This window comes from Euprymna scolopes, chromosome 22 (genome assembly GCF_053919585.1).
Source record: "Euprymna scolopes isolate OS-2025 chromosome 22, ASM5391958v1, whole genome shotgun sequence".
Lineage (NCBI taxonomy): Eukaryota > Metazoa > Mollusca > Cephalopoda > Sepiida > Sepiolidae > Euprymna > Euprymna scolopes.
In genome coordinates, this window is record NC_136503.1 from 31,140,629 (window position 1) to 31,161,211 (window position 20,583).

At 35.6% G+C, this 20,583-nt stretch overlaps 1 protein-coding gene across 1 annotated transcript in view; it reads right to left on the bottom strand.

The window, feature by feature from the left end:
* LOC145243946 (tonsoku-like protein) overlaps nucleotides 1–5,530 on the bottom strand; it is a 116,656-nt gene extending 111,126 nt beyond the window's left edge. The window contains exons 1-2 of the mRNA XM_080107074.1: nucleotides 5,410–5,530; nucleotides 1,462–1,557 (exon numbers count right to left, since the gene is read on the bottom strand). Coding sequence (XP_079963200.1) covers nucleotides 1,462–1,557; nucleotides 5,410–5,440 — 127 coding nt within the window. The 5' untranslated portion in view covers nucleotides 5,441–5,530. The remainder of the gene's footprint in view (nucleotides 1–1,461; nucleotides 1,558–5,409) is intronic.
* Between the last annotated feature and the right edge of the window lie 15,053 nt (nucleotides 5,531–20,583).

The window sequence follows — 20,583 nt, forward strand, 5'->3', positions numbered from 1 at the left end:
TAATACTTAGTTTTGCTCATGAATAGACACCCACTGTATGATACCATGCGCCAGTTTAAAAAAAATTGAAATTTGTACATCTGAATTTATAATTCATGGCTTATGGTAAAGAGATACTCGTACATCAGATTTGACTGCATAATCAGAAAGAGCACACAATTTTACATAAGAATGCCAAGTTTCATGAGAATAACTTGAAAAATAAATAAATGGTGGCGAAATTACCAAATTTCTTGAACTGTTGAGGTCTGTAATTTAACACACTTTTTCTAAAGTCCACGGAAAAGCCTAAATTTTGGCACTTAAAATTCTCATAACTTTTGAACTACTGATGGTATTTGCATAATTCAAACGGTTTTAAGCATCTTTTACATAGCTCTTTTTATGCAACTTGATAAAATAACAATTATCTAAAAAGAAAAAAAATCAACTTGTAATGCTAAGATTATATGTTGAAATATTTAAATAACTATTACTTGAAATACAGAAATTATATTTAAAGTTTTGGTTTTCTGTTCTATGTCCATTTTTTCCCCCATGTTTTTCATCAAAATCTGTAGCATATTTTCATCAGTTACATGGTTAGGAATCCTATACTCCTCTATAGTTTTCATTTTCATATCAGTGCAGAATACATGAATACGAAAAAGTTCACATAACTAAAGAAATAATCTTACCATGACGTGAACATGGGTTAAAAACTAAGAAAATTTAGTAAATATCTACGATATTAAATAAGGGTGGTGGTGAATTTGGGCGGGGACATTATTATTATTATTATTTCACTCACTACGTATTGTCTCACAGGTCATCATCAGTGATCTCGCTCACTGGCAGTAACCTGTGGTATTCCCTGGAAACCAAGTGACAACAAGTCTTCACAGATTTCCAATGTTCTCAACCTCTTGTTATTGCAATTGATTCTCGTTGGTATCGGCCAGTGGTGTTTCCTGGGGTTTGGGTGACAAAATGCCTCTCCAAGGTACCAGATTTGAACTGCACACTTCCAGCGGAGATTTGGTTAGTACTCTCCCAAAATTAACGTATGCAGCAGTGAGCTCGACGCCATTTGTCTTTTCCAAATATATCGATAGCACTATCATTTTTGAACCAAATAAACATTTTACATTCAATAAGAACACTAAAAACTTTTTTTAGATCCATCCAAATACTTTAAAATGGTATATAAGTAAACTTTTAGGGTACAAAATCACTGAAGATATTACATTTTAAACTTTGTCAGCATTGTCGGGAATTCATTTTTAACCTGGAAAGGTAAAACTGGTGTCATTCAATTCATATTACGAAGATACATGTAAAAATAATTTGTGTCAGTCAAAGTCTGGCAGTTTGTTGATTTGACATGAAATAACTTGGATACTAATTTTAACACATGCCCAACAACGACAACGACAATAACAACAACAATAAAAAAAAGACAAATGTTTTTTTTTGACATACCATATTTGCAAAGTAATTCTCCAATGACATTGCAAATCTGAGCAACTTCAGGGAACTGGTTTTTGCGCTCAGCTTCTCTCTTATCCTTTCGTAACTCTGCAACAAGAGAGCAAGACAGGGAGTGTTAAATTTAAAAAGACATTATTTCGTAATAATTAAAACAACAATCCATCAAAATGTCAGAAAAAAATAAATTCACTTTTTATTCTATATTAGCTTGTTGCCTATTGTAAATAAGCTTAAATGTCATATTTTCAATCATGCAAATTTCATATTTATTATAATTGACCAACACTATTGATTATTATATTGTACCCAATATATAGCAGTGATTTAAAAAGTTAAAAAAATAAATACTTGAGTGCCATAAGTTAAATTTGTGCATAAGTAGAGGATGCACATTAAGTCCACTTACATTTGCCAAGTTCCAATTTTGACACCTTAGCAGCTATTTTTATCAGCTAAAGTCCAAATTGAATTTGTTCCACAGGTCCAAATCCCCTACCAAGTTTTAAGTCTGTAGACCAAAAATTGATAGAGTAACTTCGTAGAGACCATTTTGCACATACACAAACAAGGTCACTTATCTATATAATGAAGTTCAATGTCTATGTGTCTGTCTGTACACGAATAGGCTCCTATATTGTTTACTATTATACATAACTAACACACAATGATAGAAGAGGTATCCAGGATCTGAAATAGGTATGATAAAGTAGAGTCCAAGGGTGGGCAGAGGTCACTTATAAAGGGGAACCTTATGCACACTCATATGCAGAGCTACCAAATTTGGCAGGATAACCTACTATGGAGAAGGGGAAGTTTTGACGAGTTACACTGTTCACTCCCACAAATGGGGGTGGGGCCCCAAGGGGGGTCACTTATAACTGTCCAGACTTTGCTCTGTGTGACTTTTGGTTGTTCCATAAGTTCAAAGAAAACCTTAGAGGCTGTTGTTATGAGACAATTGAGGAGATGAAAGAGGCTGTGACGAGGGTTGTTGACACGCTCACACAAGGGGACCTCCATGAGGCCTTCGAGAAGTTGTTGGAACGGTACAACAAGTGCATTGCAACTGGAGGAGATTACTTTGAAGGGGATTAGAGTTTCATGTGTGTACTATCAATAAAAGTGCCCATAAGTCTGGAAACTCATTGAAGGCACCTCGTACGTCCACGGTTATGTTTCAATGAATTTCCTGCACCTGTACTTTTTCAATCCCATGATGTATCCAAATAACAAAATCACACCCCTTCACTGTAGGTTCCTAAAAATCGGTAGGTTTTCTATCAAATCCAAATGACCTGGGGTAAGAAAGTAAATAGTTTCTTTCTCCAGACTGTTTGCCTCTGGAATGCTCTCCCTACTCTCTTTTCCCCTTCCACCTGCATCAACATGCAGAAATTTAAATGTAATGTAAACAAGCAGCATACTGCCCAACTCCACACTAAGATTATCCTTTATAAATATGGCTGTTATGTTCCACTGTCAATATGCTTTGTTCATGGCGAACAAAAGTACATATTTTTTTAAATAATCTAAAGAAAAGTAGAATCTTTTTTTCGAGGATAGCTGTGATAGGTGTGATTTAGCTGAGGTTGCTTAACTTCTCATCTACAATAATGCTGTTTTTTTTTTTTTTTTGGCGAAATGGTGCAAAATCAATTTAATCCTTACTTGGTTTTGCATTCGTATGCTTGTTGTCTTTTTTTTTTTTCACAATTTTTTTTTTTGTAACTTTCAAATCATAAACTACTTCAGCCATTTCCATAAATCATAATCGGAAACATCCGAGTCAATATGGGTCCCTTTCTTCACAAGACCTTTAACACAGAAGAGATGTTGCTAGCCTCTTTCTATGGTATTGATATGTTCATATCAGTTGCTTGACTGAGCTTCATGTTCCTCATTCGTCCACTGGAAGATATTTACAGCAAGAACACACCTGGCTGAAACTACATTCAAGGGCTTTCTTTCTCTCTGTACTGTGAGAAATTCCATTTCCATGTTTCTTGTTTAAGCCGCCTACATAGTTCTAGTAGTCGGCCCGTGATTGGTTAGTTTGAATGAGTCAAGTTAATGACTTGGCACCCTTTTTTTGTATCATGCTTTTATTTTTCAGTCCACGTGAAACCACTCGGCAGGAAGGACTCACCACATGGTCGCTCCGAGAAGAACACCTCATCGAGAATGGAGCTGCCACAATTTCTTCATGTTATATCACCAAACTGTTGGTGAACAAAGGACTTGAAATCTCTACAAGCAGAGACACCTTTATATTTTGCCGAAGATATCCTAATTACAGGATGGCATCTTTGAACATTTTCATCATGTTTATATCTACTAAATATTGGAACTTTTCTCAATTTAATTAGAGTCCAAGCGACTCGCTTTATGCCTAATTATAGGCACCAGCATTCTTGCCGAGAACACCATGAATTATCATGGATCATGTCGAGGAAAAATGAACTACCACTCCATCAAAAAGAATTTAACTACTGGCTCCCTGTTTAGGGAGGCAAAACTCGACCATCGTTTTGCAATGGACTGTACCAGGACCAATGACTTTTCTTTGCTGTTATTTTTTTTTTAATAAATTTTGAGTTTAAAGGTATGACTTTTGTAATTTGTGCATTTATTTTGCGTCTGCCAAGGAGTATTGAGTTTGTGTGAATTAAATTTCTCACAGTACCAAAGACCTAATGCAACTTCCATGAACAAAGTTTCTTTCCTAGAAAGTCTCGTCTGTACAACAAAATACAATAAAGCTGCTTCCCAGCCGACTTCAAGTCTAATGTAAACAAATACTTGTTGAGCCGTCCCGTCCTCTTAGATAATTAATTCCCCTTAAATCTTCTACCCATTCCATGATTGTTTTCAATCTTCAGGCGGGGTACTCAATGTCCAACTGATGGTCGCTTTAACTTATCCTCGAGTGGCCCTGGGCCTTGATAAGCGGTTATCCGTTACTGTAAAAAAAAAAACAAAAACAAAAAAAACACCAAAATATGAATTAACCAAGAATATTTGGTGCTTGAGTAAATTACTGACCAACACATTTCAGGTGAAAACATTATTATATACCCACGTGTCATGTCGAAATTAGTATAAATTAAAAATAAAAATACGAAAAATGATCCAGTAGATGTGCTAGATGTATTAAAAAAAAAAAAAAATCCACAATCACGTTCTGTTTAGAAATGGCAAACCCTTAATTTTCAGTCAATTAAAATCAGGGGAGATAAGTCAGTTTGCCATACTGTATTGGTCGCACAACTCTTCTTCATTAAGATATACAATAAATTCAACTTTTACTCGTAATTATTTTTCTACGGAATCATTTTTCATAATCAACACTTGTTTCGACATAGCATGCAAGTACGTAATAAATGTTTTCACATGGTTTAATAAACGATTACAAATCTACACAATCATTTTTAGACCGCGCCACGCGCCACTATTCTACCATTGAACCAACATTTACATAATTTCACTAAAACGTTAAATAAAGCTATGTTAAAAATTCAGTCGTCATATTTAATGTAATATTATTTGGGACACCTTTTCGAATTTTTTTTTCTTTTCATTTTAGTTTATTTTTCGATGTTGTCATTCATGAAGATGTTTATAAAGTCGCCTTCTTTCAAAATGTCGATTGTCAGAAAAAGTTGAACGAGTCAACGTTTAATACAAAACAAATTGAAATGCCCAAACCATCAAATCAATGTTTTGACGTAAAACATAAAAAAGTTGACAGAAGGAAATTTTCATATTTTTAATTCATTATTATATAAGCAAAGCAAAGTAAAAAAAAAAAAACAAAACAAAAAAGAAAACATGTTGATGAAAGGATGTTTACAATATTAAAAAAAAATATATTTATATAAACAATATGTCGAACGTTGTATTATTTATTATTATAGAGTTTTGTATTATTAATTTACTTACTCAACAATTCTTTCGCATCGCTTGGTTCCATTTTTTATCAAATAACAAAATATCCACATTTGTTCATTTTACAACAAACGTAAATTTTGAGGAAGGCGCCACTTTTTTTTTGAAAGTGTATAAAAAATGGAACCGAATTCAAACCGAAACGAAATTATCTGTATAACTTTAGTTAATATAAAATAATAGAATTTTCTTCTAATTATTATTTTAAATATATATTTTTGAATTACATCTGATTATTTCAAATAAATGTTAGGATTAAATATATTTTCAAAAATGATATTCAACAAGATTGAAACTAAAATATAGACGTGATATTGTTGAATCGACCCAAAAAGAGAATTGTGAAAAAGGAAACCAATATTCCGTCCGAATTCTCACATGGAGATATTTGTTGCGTTTTTTTTTTGTTTACCAAATAAAAAATGACTAAAGCAAAACATTATTTTCTTTATTTAAATTTTGGTGAATATGGTTTATAAAAAATAAACAATTAAAATTCAAGTAAATGATTTAATTAAAGTAAATAATTAAAAACAAACATTTACTTGCCTCCTTACTCAGACAAAAATCTCGCCCCCCCCGCAGTACATTGGATTAAAATAAAAGCGATTCATTCCTACTTTAGTCACGTAAATTATTTAGAATGAAATGAGTTTTGGCAAGATTTTGGCATGATTTTGGCATGACTTCAAAACAACTTTTTTTGTTACTTAAAATATGTTTAATTGTTTGCAAATCTTTTTTTTTTAATATATATAATCTGATAGATTAGTGTCCAATCGATAATAATCCGCTCAAAAAATGGAAAAAAGAATGAATGAATGAATATATATATATATATATATATATATATATATATATATATATATGCTGCCGACTTTTCATGGAGGCGTTTGCTTGGTCAACCTATACATATAAGTATGTGTGTGTGTGTGTGTGTGTGCACGCGCATGCGCGCACACACACACACACACACACACACATACTTATATGTATAGGTTGACCAAGCAAGCTCCATCGTATACATGAAACGCCTACTTAAAAGTCGACAGCATCACTATAAATATCCAGGAAAAAATGTCAAAAAAATTAAAAAATTATAAAATAAAATAAATAAATAAATAAATAAATAACAACAACAGAAAGAATAATTACTCAAGTTCATAATTTTCTGTTTTTTTTTTAAATAATCCATTTCATTTTAGATAATTTACGTGACATAAAAAGTCTAGAAATTAACCTATTAAAATTGCCCCAGCCGAGAAGTATTTCTCTTTTGACAAAGAATAACATACTTTGAAAACTTTATTCACTTTAGAAAATTTAGCACTTGGGCACTACTCGGACGGATTAACTTCTTTTGGTTTTCAGTTAGGACATGGGGAAAGTGCATAGCAAGGGCAGACAAATGCAATTTCAGGACCAAATCGAAAATAAGGGCGTGCTTCTTAATTAGGGATTTTTAAAAAAAATTAAATATAATAAATCTATAATAGCACAAACTAGAGGTTTTATTTAAAACAAAAAAGCCATTTTTTTTTCATTTTTAATAAAACATGAACATAAAGCTTTTGTAACACATTTCTGAAAGTAAAATAAATATAAGAAACCTATAATAACACAGAAAAGAGTTTTTTTTTGTTTGTTTTTAACAAAAAAGACATTTTTTAAAATTTTCTGATAAAATATGATCTTGCATTATTGAAATGTGTGTGAATTTTGAGAAAACTTTTTTCTTTCAAAATTTTAAATTTTACTAATAAAGTAAAAACTTTTCTTTGTAATTAATAAAACAAAACATATTTATTTTTGATTCGGTACTGAAATTGCATTTTTCTGTCCCAGCTATGCACTCTTCTCATATCCAAATCGAAAACTAAAAAAAAAAAAATGAATCCGTCCAAGTAGTGCACAAGTTGCTGAAAATTTTGCAGTAAAAATAAAATAATCATAAAATACACGGTGCCTTCAATAAATTTCCAGACTTTTTTCGTAAGGCCACTTTTATTGATAGTACACACAAAAAACTCTACTTCTCTTCGAAATAATCTCCTCCAGCTGCAATGCACTTGTTGTACTGTTCCAACCACTTCTAGAAGGCCCCATGTGAGTGTGTCAATGACCCTTTTTCATCTCCTCAAACGGTCTTATAACAACAGTCTCTAAGTCTAACGTAAATAAGTTCTTGATGAGCTGTTCCATATAAGTTATCGAATTTACCAAATTTTCATTACTAATGATTACTATATTGTCCAATTTCTACTGTACACTCTTTAACCCTTATCCTTGAGTGGCCTCTTGGCCTTGATAATGTGGTGATGTCTATGTAAAAAAAAAAAAAAGAGTTTTCCTTGAGCTGAGCTTAGGGACTAACCAAAAGTCACAGGTAGCAAGGTCTGGAATATAGGGAGGGTGAGGAACTGTCTTGATAACCATGACACTGTCTTTATTTCTGATCTTTTTGGAGCACCCTTGGGACAAATTTCGTGCAAATCTTCAGCATCTTCATTTCTTTGTGAATAACTGTATGCATAGCTTCGATATAGACATCAAACTATGCACTTATTATCTCTATAGACACACGACGGTCTTTATCCTTGAAATTCTTTATTTGACCAATCAACTCTAGTGTTCTGACTTCCTTACTTCTCCCACACCTCTCATCATCCATCATAGACTCTCTGCCTTCCTTGAATCTCTTATGCCACTCCAAAACTGATGCTCGATTATGCAAGATGGTCCAAAAGTAGTTTGAAGTATTCTATACATTTTTTGGGGCATTTTTGTCAAATTTAAAACAGAATTTTATTTCCTATCATTCAGTTTCGTATATAAATTTAATGGAAAATTAATTAGAATGTAACGGCACAGAGTTGAAATCAATATGCATCAACGAAGCTTGAAGCCAATAATACGATTCAAATCAGTTCCAGTTTGGATCACCTCTTGATAGGATGTGCTATCTTGTTCTCATCGTTTTGTCACAAGTAAACTGCTAGAATGGAATTCCAGGATATAACATTTGTTTATCGACGAAAAAATTCTGGTCATGTTCTAGTGTTCCTGTGAATAAAAAGTGACACCTATTTAGTTGACGAGATGTTGATCTTATTTATGGAAGACGGTGATTCTTTTTCTTGTTCAATATTCTATTCTAGTCAGATGCAGCCAATTTTTACTGTTAATCACCCTAAACAAGGAACAGTGCCACTAAGTTGTAAGCGGCTAATATTCAGGACAAGATTTGCAGAGATACTATGTAGGGAGTTGGGCAGCTAGATGTCTGTTTACATTACACTTGAACTTCTTCATATCAGTACAGTCAGGCAAGCTGAGAGGGAATTCCAAAGTCTAGCAGTTTGAAGGCAGAAGCTATTTGAGTCGAAAGCTTTGCAACATCTAGGGATCTGTACAATGTAAAGGTGGGGTTTTGCTGCTTGTCAGGTTTGCCAGGAGTAGTTGAAGGAGTACTAGTGCTTTGAGTTCATGAGAGCACTTTCCATTAAAACCATTCACCCATGTATGGAGCATTGTTATCAAAATTGGGCTGGTGCATCTGCTACTAGTCTCTCGCTCCTGGACCAGGTTCAAAAGAGAGTCGCCAACCTGATAGGTCCTGAACTGTCATCTAAGTTTCAACCTCTGTCGCATGAAGGAAATGTTGCATCCCTCTGCCTGTTCTACAAGTATTTTAATGGTGGATGCTCTGACGAACTACAAGTCCTTGTACTCCCTCAACGTAAATAACCCCGACAAACCCGAAAATCAGCAAAATCCCACCTCTACACAGTAGAAATCCCTAAATGTAAGAAAGTCTTCTACTCTAATAGTTTCTTCCCCAGAAGGGCTAGACTCTGGAACCCCCCCCCCGGTTCCTGTTTTCCCAACTGTACTGACATGCAGAAGTTCAAGTGTAATGTGAACATAAATCTTACTGCTCAACTCCCTATATAGTATCCCTGCAACTTAAGTCCCTGATATTAGTCCCCTATATAAAAGTGGCACTGTCCCTTGTTTTGGGTGAAAATGAAAAAAATAAAAAATACTTGTAAAACAGCCAAAACCAGAGATATTTTGTAGTAGCAATATCATGTCGTTATTAAGATATAATTTTAAACATGCTTCTGTTGCCAATTTTGTAGCTGCTCCTGTTGCCAATTTTGTTGCTGCTCCTGTTTCAATTTTATTGCTACTTCTGTTGCCAATTTTGTTGCTACTCCTGTTCCCAATTTTATTGCTACTCCTGTTGTCAATTTTTTGCTGCTTCTGTTTCAATTTTGTTGCTACTCCTGTTTCAATTTTGTTGCTACTCCTGTTACCAAATTTGTTGCTACTCCTGTTCCCAATTTTGTTGTTACTCCTGTTCCCAATTTTGTTGCTACTCCTGTTGTCAATTTTGTTGCTACTCCTGTTCCCAATTTTGTTGCTACCCCTGTTCCCAATTTTGTTGCTACTCCTGTTGCCAAATTTATTGCTACTCCTGTTCCCAATTTTTTTGCTACTCCTGTTGTCAATTTTGATGCTACTCCTGTTTCCAATTTTTTGCTGCTTCTGTTTTCAATTTTTTGCTCTGCCTGTTCTACAAGTAATGGTGAACGTTCTGACGAACTACAAACACTTGTACCCCCTCAACGTGAATGCCCCCGATAAACTCAACAAGCAGCTAAATCCCACCCCTTCACAGTAGAGATCCCTAGGTGTAAGGAAGCCTTCTATTCCAATAGTTTCTTCCCCAGGACTGCTAGACTTTGAACTCCCTTCCGGGATATTGCTTTCCCAACTGTACTGACATGCAGAAGTTCAAGTGTAATGTGAACAGACATCTTGCTACTTATCTCCCTTCATAATATCCCTGCAAATTATGTCCCCGATAGTAGCTCCCTACTTCAAAGTGGCATTGTGCCTTGTTTGGGGTAAAAATTGAATAATAATAAAGAAAAACAGCAACAAAATTCATAGCAGGAGCAGCAACAAAATTGAGAACGTGCATCAACAAAATTGGCAACAAGAACAACAACAAAATAGAAACAGCAAGAAAATTTGCACCATGATCAGCAATAAAATTGGCAATAGTGTATGGGTATGAGTTTTCTTTTCCTGACAACATGAGGCAACCAGGGATGATCTCCCCTGAATTGGAAGTAATCAGTGATGATCTCCTCTGATGTCTATATCTATCACAGACGTGAGTGCAGACATTTGCATTTTGTGTTGTGTTCAGCAATGAGCTGGAAGGATACATTTTCACACTTTCTGATGCTGTTACATGGTGCTACAAACAGGTTTGCTATTGTAAAGCTTGAAAATTTGTAAAAACGACATTGGACATTGGAAATATTCACCACCGAAATACCATGGAGCAAGAAAGTGCACTTTTATTAAACAACTTGGAAGCCACAAGAAAAGTATGGAAAAGTGGGGAGTCATTTATATTCACTAATGGTACCTCGGATAATTTTTCTGCTCACAAGCGCAATAAGATACAGCCGGCAAATGTACATCACCTTAAGTGGGATGGGGAGCAATTTCAGGTGTGTGCCCCAGAGTTACCGCTCCCCCCCCCCAGAAACAGTGGAAGTGACTATGATGCCGGAAACATGCAAGATTCAGGCATGTACTGAGAAAATTGGTCAGTCAGCACAGTCATCGGATCTCTGCTTTTGTAGACACAAGGGCCCAGACATGTTCCAGTGGCTAGAAATACAGAAATTCCTGTCAACCACTCATCGGATATGGGATATAATCGAAAACCGGTTACACATCAGAGGTGTTTTGTTTCTGTGCATAAAGGTGGGAATGAAAGAGACACAACAGGCCATACACCAAGATGTAAATGGTACACTGGCGAATGCAAAGCAATGATTGTTCTGGCTGGGGTTAGATGCTAACGTCAGGCAAACCAGATCCCAGTGCTGCACTTGCAACACAATTGCACCATCTCAGCCTAGGGAACCCTTAATGTCTCGATCAGACCCAGAATTTCCATTCCAATAAAAGGTGGTTGACTTTGTTGATATACAGGGTAAGAACTTCATGTTGTATGCAGATCGATATACTAGATGGGTTGAAGTGGCTCTAATGACATCGGGAAGGGCCAAAACAGTATGCGACACCTTAAGAACTTGATTCTGTACTTACAATGCACCTGAAAAAATTTCTTTGGATGGTGGACCACCATTTGAGGAATGGTGGACCACCATTTGAGGAAAAAGGGATGTACAACACAGACAACTCATACCTATACATGCCTCTCTCCCTGTGACCACATGATGATTTGTCGTGGTCATTTTTACATGCAATAGAAAATTTGTGTGATTTTCCGTGTATTTGTGGCAATAAATTTCTTGGTGCTCTAGTTTTCTGACTTGAACGTTTTCTTAACGGAAGAGCACTAACCAGGTGTATACATTTTCCTGTGGTATCATCAACTTCCATTTCTTCTTCATGCTCGCTGGGCAATTCAATGTTGATGTGCTGTTCAATCTCCATTGCTTCTTGAGGGAGTTGTTCCTGTGGGGGAGAGTCAGATAGATTTCAAGTTCCTGGTGTGGCATAATGTGGGCCATCTGCAACTGGATATATCTTACGAAGAAACTGATAGTTGTGCAATGTTGCTCCTGTCTGCTTGAACTTGGTACTGTCGGCTCCCATGTGTCTCTACAATCCTCCCTGTCTTCGTCCATCAACATCGGTAATTACCATCCTGGTTCTGGATCTGGACAAAATCTCCGATTTGGAGTTCCTGAAATGGACGACAATGCTGGTTGTAGAACTGTTCGTTCCACATGTGCCTCTTGGCCATTGCTACCTTTCTTAATTCACCTATTTTTCTCCACTGTTTCCTCATTTGGTATTAATCCTGTAAGACAGGAAGGTGGTCTTTAATGACTCGACCATATGGCATTATAGTTAGACATGTCAAGGTCTTGGACAGGAGTGTTTCAAAGGATGAGTAATGCCCGAGCAGCCCGATCATGGTATAGGTGTAACTGTCCATGTTGTTGGCTAGTATATGTTTTGCAGTTTTAACAACTAATTCTGTGCTACCATTGCTTTGAGCATAATAAGCTGAGGAGGTACGTTTCTGTATACCGCAACAACTGCACTCCAATTATCTTACAAGTGAATTACATCTTACTCTCGAATAACCCTCTCTCTAACAATTTTTTCTCATTAACAACAACTTCCTTTAAAGTTCAAAAAATGATTGCAAAACAATCAGTCAAAAGATCCATCCCGTGTTTTGTCTTTTTCTTTCTCATCTCCTTATGCATGATCAATTATATAACAATAGCTTCCCTTTTTATTTTTCTGTTTTATTGGAATTCGTTCTCTTTATCATTTCCAAAATCAAGTTAGTTTTCACAGGAACGTATTAACTCAAAATATTTTCAACCACATCAAATGTAACAATTCTGTGTAAAACTAACTAAGTCTATAAAACAGTGGCTTCGTGAACTGAAATCAGAGTTCTTCCATGGTGGCACCTATGACAATGTGTCTTAACTCTAAGCATCAACAATATCCATCCTAGAAAATTTGACTGCCCCAAGCTTTTAAGTTTGCTGCTAAGTTTCTGAATTTTTGAGATGAAGATTGATTTATTTGTATTCTTGGACCTATTGTTCTCATCGTATGTGTTATTTCCATAGCATTTCAGTCAATGTAACTTCTGACCTTCTTCAGGTGTAACTCGTTGAACTCATGAATCTTTCTGTTGAACTCGAGAATTTTTTTGTTGAACTTGGGAATCTGCACAGAATTTTGAATGAAACACTTTATTTAATTCACCAGAGTAGCATGCTCTCATTCTGTCAGCCATAACTAGGTAGAAGTCCTAAGTAATTCGCAATTGTATGATGAATGCTGCCCGCAACAAAGATTGAACCTTCAACCTCCAGAAGTGTGTAACTTTACTACTGAATTTTACCAAAGTACTTTATCTACTATGCCACAGTCCTTGTGCAAGTATTTTATTTATTTATAGGTCCTTTCCAAATTCCATGCCGATTCAAGAGTTCAATGGAAAGATTCTGTAGTTTGATAAAATACACTTGAAAAAGGTCAGAGGTTACATCAATTAAAAAGTTGAGATGAGAACAGTAGTTCGAAGAATCCAAATAATATGTATTGATATGCCTTATAAAAGAGACATTGAATGATGCCAATTAGTTGTTTTGTAATTGGTAGTGTCATTCAACACAAAACAAATGAAGCGTGCATGGTCCCCCATGAGTGCACAGTAAACAAGGCATAAAAAAATTGCCCCCTCCCCTCATTTAGACCCAAAAGTCCCCAGAGGACGTCAAATCCTGGTGAAAATGAACAAACAGTGTAGTTCTGCACCATGCAAAAATAGAAATGTCTATTATTTGTCCCCTCCCCAATTTATCCCCAAAAGTTCCCAACATATTTAAATTTGAGTTCAGCACTATGCAAAACTGCTAAATAGACATACACTGAAAATTTTGGATAAATATGGTAAAATAGTTCCAAAAATGGAGTGTTTTTATTAGCCCTAAAAGAGTGTAGTTATTGAAAAAAGTGCTGACAGATGAACGGACGAACGGACAAACAGACAAGGGTGCATTTACAGGTCAACCCTCGTTTTGTTGGGGGACCAATAACAAATCAAATGAGTTGATATGTTATAAAAAACCCTGAAACCAATGAATTATTTACTAGTGTGCATCAGTATTAAATAACTTTCTCATAAAAACTTTTCCAACAACCAATTATCGTGGTTGTTAACATCCTTACACAGCGTTCAATCTGTAAATTTTTCTGGCTTAAAATTTTCGGCCTACATGAATTGGAATAAGTACATAGAAGATACAGCCAAGTCTGCCACAAAGAAGGTAGTCTCTCTCTCTCTCTCTATCAGACTAGAAATCTTCTCACGCTTGCCTGTATCTTATATCTTTATACATCTAGTCTAGTGCACCAACAACTAGTCTCTCCCTCTTGACGAGTAGCAAAAAAGAATTTCTAGTATTATATGTCCTCATTGTCTGTGAAGCTCCAGCCTCTGTAACATCGCTGCAAAGTTGCATTCCTGCACTTGTTTTACAAATACTCCACAGAATGTGCTCCAATGAACTTTCTGCACTTTGTACCCCCTTAATGTAAATATCTCTGACCCCAAGCCCTACTAGTGGCAAATCTTATTAAGTGGTTAATGACACGGTCTGACAACCTGGGCGTTCCAAGTTCGAATCCAGTTCGTTCCACAACGTTCGCAAAGAATTCTGACTAGAAAAAAATCGGGGAAACCAATGCCAACAATAGAATTTTTGAATTCATATGATGATGATGATGATGACGATCCCCAAAAGCCAGAAGATTTTCTACTCTGATGAATCTTTATCTTGGACCTTTTACATTTCGAATTCATTTTCTGCTCCCTGTTTCCCAGACCGTACTAACATGAAAAAATTTAAATGTAATGTGAACAGACATTTTGCTGCCCAATTCCCCACCCAGGTTGCCCCATTCCTCTATAAATCTGCCTCTATTACAGTAGACTTTTATGCATCAGTGGCAATATGCTTTGTGGTGAACAAGAGTAAAAAGTTTTGAATTTTTTAGATAAGGTATGAATGTTTGTATTATTTAGATTAATTGGACAATAGTTCTCATCTTGAGTAAAAATTAAAAATTTAATCACAAGTGAAAAATTATAACCCTAGCATTCCCTGATAATTAAATTATCTTTATAATCCGTGTAAGCTTAGTTCCAATTAGATCCAAAATTTGAAACCTTAGAGTGTAGAGCTACCCCACCCCACTTTTTTTTTTCCTGCAAAAACATGGCAACTTTTACATCTGATATTGTGCAGATGAGAACAATCGTCAGATTTATCTAAACTAGTGAGACCTGTGGAAATTCCACAGAAGAATCTTTCATATGGAATATATTGGTGCTGATCATTCTGTGGACATTCAGTGTGAATGGAGACTCCATGATATGATTGTAGCCCTTTTGTTAAAACTGTAAAAGTATTTATCTAAGTAATCTGGTTAATGTAGTGTCAGAATATATCTGCTTATTACGATTTATCTCTAATATCCTTATAGGAGTCTGTGACATATTTGCCTTATATGAACGCTCAGTGCAAAAGGAAACCTCACAATATCATTATACCATCTTTAGACAGGACAGATACTACCCTTGGATCTTAGCCATAAGACCAAGAAAGTATATTTTAGTTTCATGTGTGGCCCAAAAGCAACATCATTTTTATTTTGAATTTTATTTTTTTGTTTTACATTGCGTCTTCTGTGAGCGGGAGATCCTATTTATTAAAACAGAGGATAGAAGATGATAACTAACTACGAACATTAAATTAGCGTATCTATACCATACTTTGGGGTAATTGCGCCAAGTCCAGGGTAATTGTGCTAACTAGCTAAAAATGATCTTTTGGCAACCATGCATATAAAGAGTACTTTTTTTTAGTTGGCTCAATTATCCCCGGATTTGGTGCAATTACCCCAAAGTATGGTATACAAATTTAATCTTCATAGTATGGCATCACCGTCTATCCTCCTTTTTAATAAATAGGATCTCCCTATCGAATAATTTATAACCTGGAAAACGTGACACACGTATGTATGTTAAAAGTTTACAGTATAAATATATAGATGACTAATTAGAACAGATTTCTTTTTTCAAACATAACTCAATCCCAGAAATGAAGTATATTTTAGCATGTATTTTGTGTTATTAAAGTATATTGGAAAAGTCTTATGGGGGGGGGAGTTCAGTATAATACAAATGTCATTCCAAAAGTAAAGCCTCCTATATGTTTTAATTCCAAAAGTTGAAGAGCTACGAAGATGGAAGTGGTACCATTAAAACGAACGACCTTTTATGCTCAAAAATTTATTTTTCTACATAGTCATCAATGCACTTTTGCCAGTGATGAACAATGATGATGGCTGTGCATGGGTGTCCAGAGCATGCTTTATCATTCGAGGGTTGTTTTCATAGTAAAGCCTCCTATTTTTTTTTTTAACTCAAATAAGTTGAAGAGCTATGAAGACGGGAGTAGTACCATTAAAACGAGTGGCCACCATTTTCAATGCACTTTGCCTGTAATTTGATGATGCATCTCTCCTTTTGACGCACGTTCATAACAAGGCTTGATTTCTTAGAGTTACACGCCGTTAATATCTGCAACAGAGAGATGAAACTTTCAGGTCATGAATGCAATAAGTTCAGTCATCATAACAATAAAATTTGCAATACCATCTGACCCATCCGAGTGGAATGAAAAAAAAAGGAGGCATTACTTTTGGAATGCTCCTCGTAATATATTTATATTCCTTTTCGGACTTATTTCATTTAAGTCATGATGGTTAGTGTTTATAACTATTCACAACAAACTTAAACTATTAAGAATTAAAATTATGCTGATTCTCCAAAGGTGAGCAAATTTCTACGAGAAACTTTTACTGTTTATTGACGTAAGCGACACGATAAACGGATGCGCCAACATTAGCCTTTCGGCGAGGAACAAAGTGTAGTATCTGTTCTGATACTTCACTTCACCTTTTCTGTCCTCGATCAGTGGAGGAGAAATTCTTCTAGACTGAGGCAATTTTAATTTTTGTTCCTATCCTATATAATTTTTTATTCCTTTTTGAGGAGCTGGATTTTCACCACATTAAAAACCGACCTTGCGTCTTGCTCTGCCCTTGTGGGGAGGCAAGTAAATAGGAACAATAGATTTAGAAAAAAAAAAAAAATGAGTAAAAAAAAAGAAAGAAAGAAAACAGTCTTGATTCAATTTCTTTTTTATGACGTCATCAACATGTTGATATTTTTACTTTTTGTTTGTTTGTTTCAGAAATCAACAACTAGAAAATTAAGGAGAATGAGGATAGGGAAACGTCAAGTTTAATTTTCTTAGATGTTGTTAACTTCCCACGTTGACGAGAAATAGAAAGAATAAATTAACGGAATACAAGAAATGCACTTTTACTCGGTGTAAATATTGTGGACAGAATACATAACTATAGAAGACTGAAAACTCTAATAATCCTGCCTACTTACTTATTTGCACATTGAATGTTTTAAATGGTGAAACCAGGGGCGGATAAGACGAAATGAAGTACTGCTGCTACACGTGGGAGCTTTTTGTTTTACTTGAGAGTCATTACTTATCAAGGCTTGAGAGCCACTCGAGGATAAGGGTTAATGAATGTAAGGTGTAGTTTAGTAATCATTAATGGTGTAAATTGGGTAGAATTTTGATTTTTTCTGGACACGGCTCAGCAAGGACTTGGTGCCACTTAAAGCGTTCTATTTTTTGCCTTGAGAGAGTACAAAATTGACTTCACAATCTAGTGGGAGACGATCTCCTTTCTCACAGAAGAGATGTTGCTAATCTTTTCCTTACTCTGCCGGAATTCCTGTGGTAGTTGCTTGACTGAGCTTCAAACTTTGGTCTCCTCTCCCACATAAAACTTTCTCAGTAAAAACTCGTCTTTGTACGAATACTGTAAAGAACTCTGCCTTCTTTCTTGGTTTACCTAAATCAAACAAAACTTCGATAAAGAGAGCTTTATTTTTCTTTTTGAGAATATTCCCAATATCGAACACATCGCCGAGGAAATGTTTCTCTACAGGCTATCGTTTTCAAATCCAATGTAAACAAATATCTGTCATGATATCTTGTGAATTAATCATAGTTTTTAATTCTCTCATAGTGCTGTCCCACCATCTATCTGAAAATCTCACTAACTCTTATCCTCGAGTGACCTTTGACCTTTATAAGTGGCGAACCTTTCGTATGAAAAAAGAAGAGAAAAAGAGAAGGTGTGAAGTGAGAAATAGAGAGAGTACATTAGATTCATAGAATATGGTGACCTCGGAATACAGTGGTTCCCCCCCCGGATACATTTTTTTTAGGTTACATGTGGAATACAATGTTTTTCCAGACCCTGTTTACGGTATTTGACTCGCCTTACAGTTTTATTTATAATGTTATTCAATTATATACATGTGTATTATATTCTGTATTGTATTTTGTTACTAATTTTTCATATGTACTATATAAAATTTTGTTTAACCCCCGCCATACTGCAGTTTCACCTTACAATTCCAACCCTGAAACAGATTAATGCCGTATCCTAGGGTTCTACTGTAGTAGTACCAGTAATAGTATACTATAGTCGCTAGTTCTCCTTGTAAGACATTCACAGCAAGAACTCGTCTTTTTACCGCAGTGTATCTTAAGATAAAACAAAATTTCTATGAGCAGAATTTCTTTCCAACAACTTCCCACGCAATTCATACAGTCATGTGCCTAGAAACTTCTTCAACCTTCTTTGATCTTTACTCCTGATCTGAAATGGAATACATATATCAAATCCGTTGCCAAAGTCGCTGGAAAAATGGTGGGATCCTTCTACTGATGCAATTCTCTACCTATATAAAAACCAGGTACGGCCAATGATGGAGTACTGTTGCCACATCTGGGCATGAGCTGTTAGAAGCAGATTATTCTGCCTTGACAGAGTTCAAAATAGACTTTGTAGCCTAGTGGGGTTGCCCTTTTCTCTTCCCTGCAACCTTTTTCCCACAGAAGAGACGTTGCAAGCCTATTTCTGCTATATCATTATTTTTATGGCAAGTGCTCGTCTGAGCTTCAATCTATAGTCCCCCCTTGCCAAACTTTTATGAAAAACACTCATCTAGCCAAAACCACTATCAATAATTTCCCACACTCCTTATCTGTGCCTAAACCTAAATGTAGATTCCATGAAGAAAGCTGACTACAATTTGATTGTCTTCAAGTCTAATGAAAACAAGTTCTTGATGAACCGTCCCCCTAAGTCATTCAATTCACACAATTTCCACTACTTATGTTTACTAAGCTATAATCCCATTGACTAATGTATAACCATTAACACTTATCAAAGCACTCCAGGCCTTGATAAGTGGTGATTCTTATGTAACCCCCCCCCCCCAAAAAAAAAACCCAAAAAACTTTTAGATTAAAAAATAGGAGGTTTTACTTTTGGAACAATCCTCGAACATAATCTACAAATGAAAAGGCATCATGATTGAAACAGACGTTCAAGGATGGAGTACTGTTTCCACATCTGGGCAGGAGCTGCTTGAAGAGTTCAAAACAGACTTCGTAATCTAGTAAGCGATGGTCTTTTCTCTTCTCTGCAACCGCTTTACCACAGAAGAGACCTGTTCCTGCTCTATCACTACTTTCATGGCAAGTGTTAGACTGAACTCCAATCTATCGTCCCCCCTTGCCAATCTTTCACAAAAAACACTCATCAAGCCAAAATCACTCTCAATAAATTCGCTAACTCTCTATCAGTGCCTAAACCTAGACATGGATTCCACGAAGAAAGCTTCTTTCTTAGAACTGGCCGCTTGTGGAACACTGTTCTGCTTCACTGCTTTCCAGTTGACTACAATATTGTCATCTTCAAATCCAATGTAAACAAGTTCTTATTGAACCATCCTCATAATTAATCTAATTATACTAAATTACCACTAGAAAAGAATCATTACGCAATTATCCCAATGACTACAATGCACATATTAACCCTTATTCTCGAGTGGCTTCTGGGCCTTGATATGTGGTAATCTCTTTGTGAAAAACAAAGAAAACAAAAGACACTTGTTAGCTGATCGATCGTTCTCATCATGTGTGAAACTTTTCTTATGGCAACATGTAGAAAGAAAAGAAAAGAAGGCACGGGACGTATGCAATACATTTCCACCAGAATGCTGTTACACATACTTATCAAGGCCTGCAGGCTACTTGAGGATAAGGGTTAATGTGAGTAAGTTAGTCAGCAAGACAACAGCGTAATGATTGGTAGTGGTGGAAATTGAGTAGAATTTGATTATATAAGTGGACGACTCAAGAAGAACTTGTTTACATTGGACTTGAAGACGACCATGATGTAGTAAGCTGGAAACCAGGCCTGCGGTACAGAGTTCCACAGGTGGTCAATTCTAGGAAAAAAAACTTTGCTCATGGAATTTGTGTTTAGGTTTAGGCACAAATAGAAAGAAAGAATGACCTAAAGAAATTGGAGAACTTCAGCTGCTGCTACTACTACTACTACTACTACTATTGCACGTCTATGTTTCCTGAGTTCAAGGGTTCCCTCCACTTGATTCGATCTATT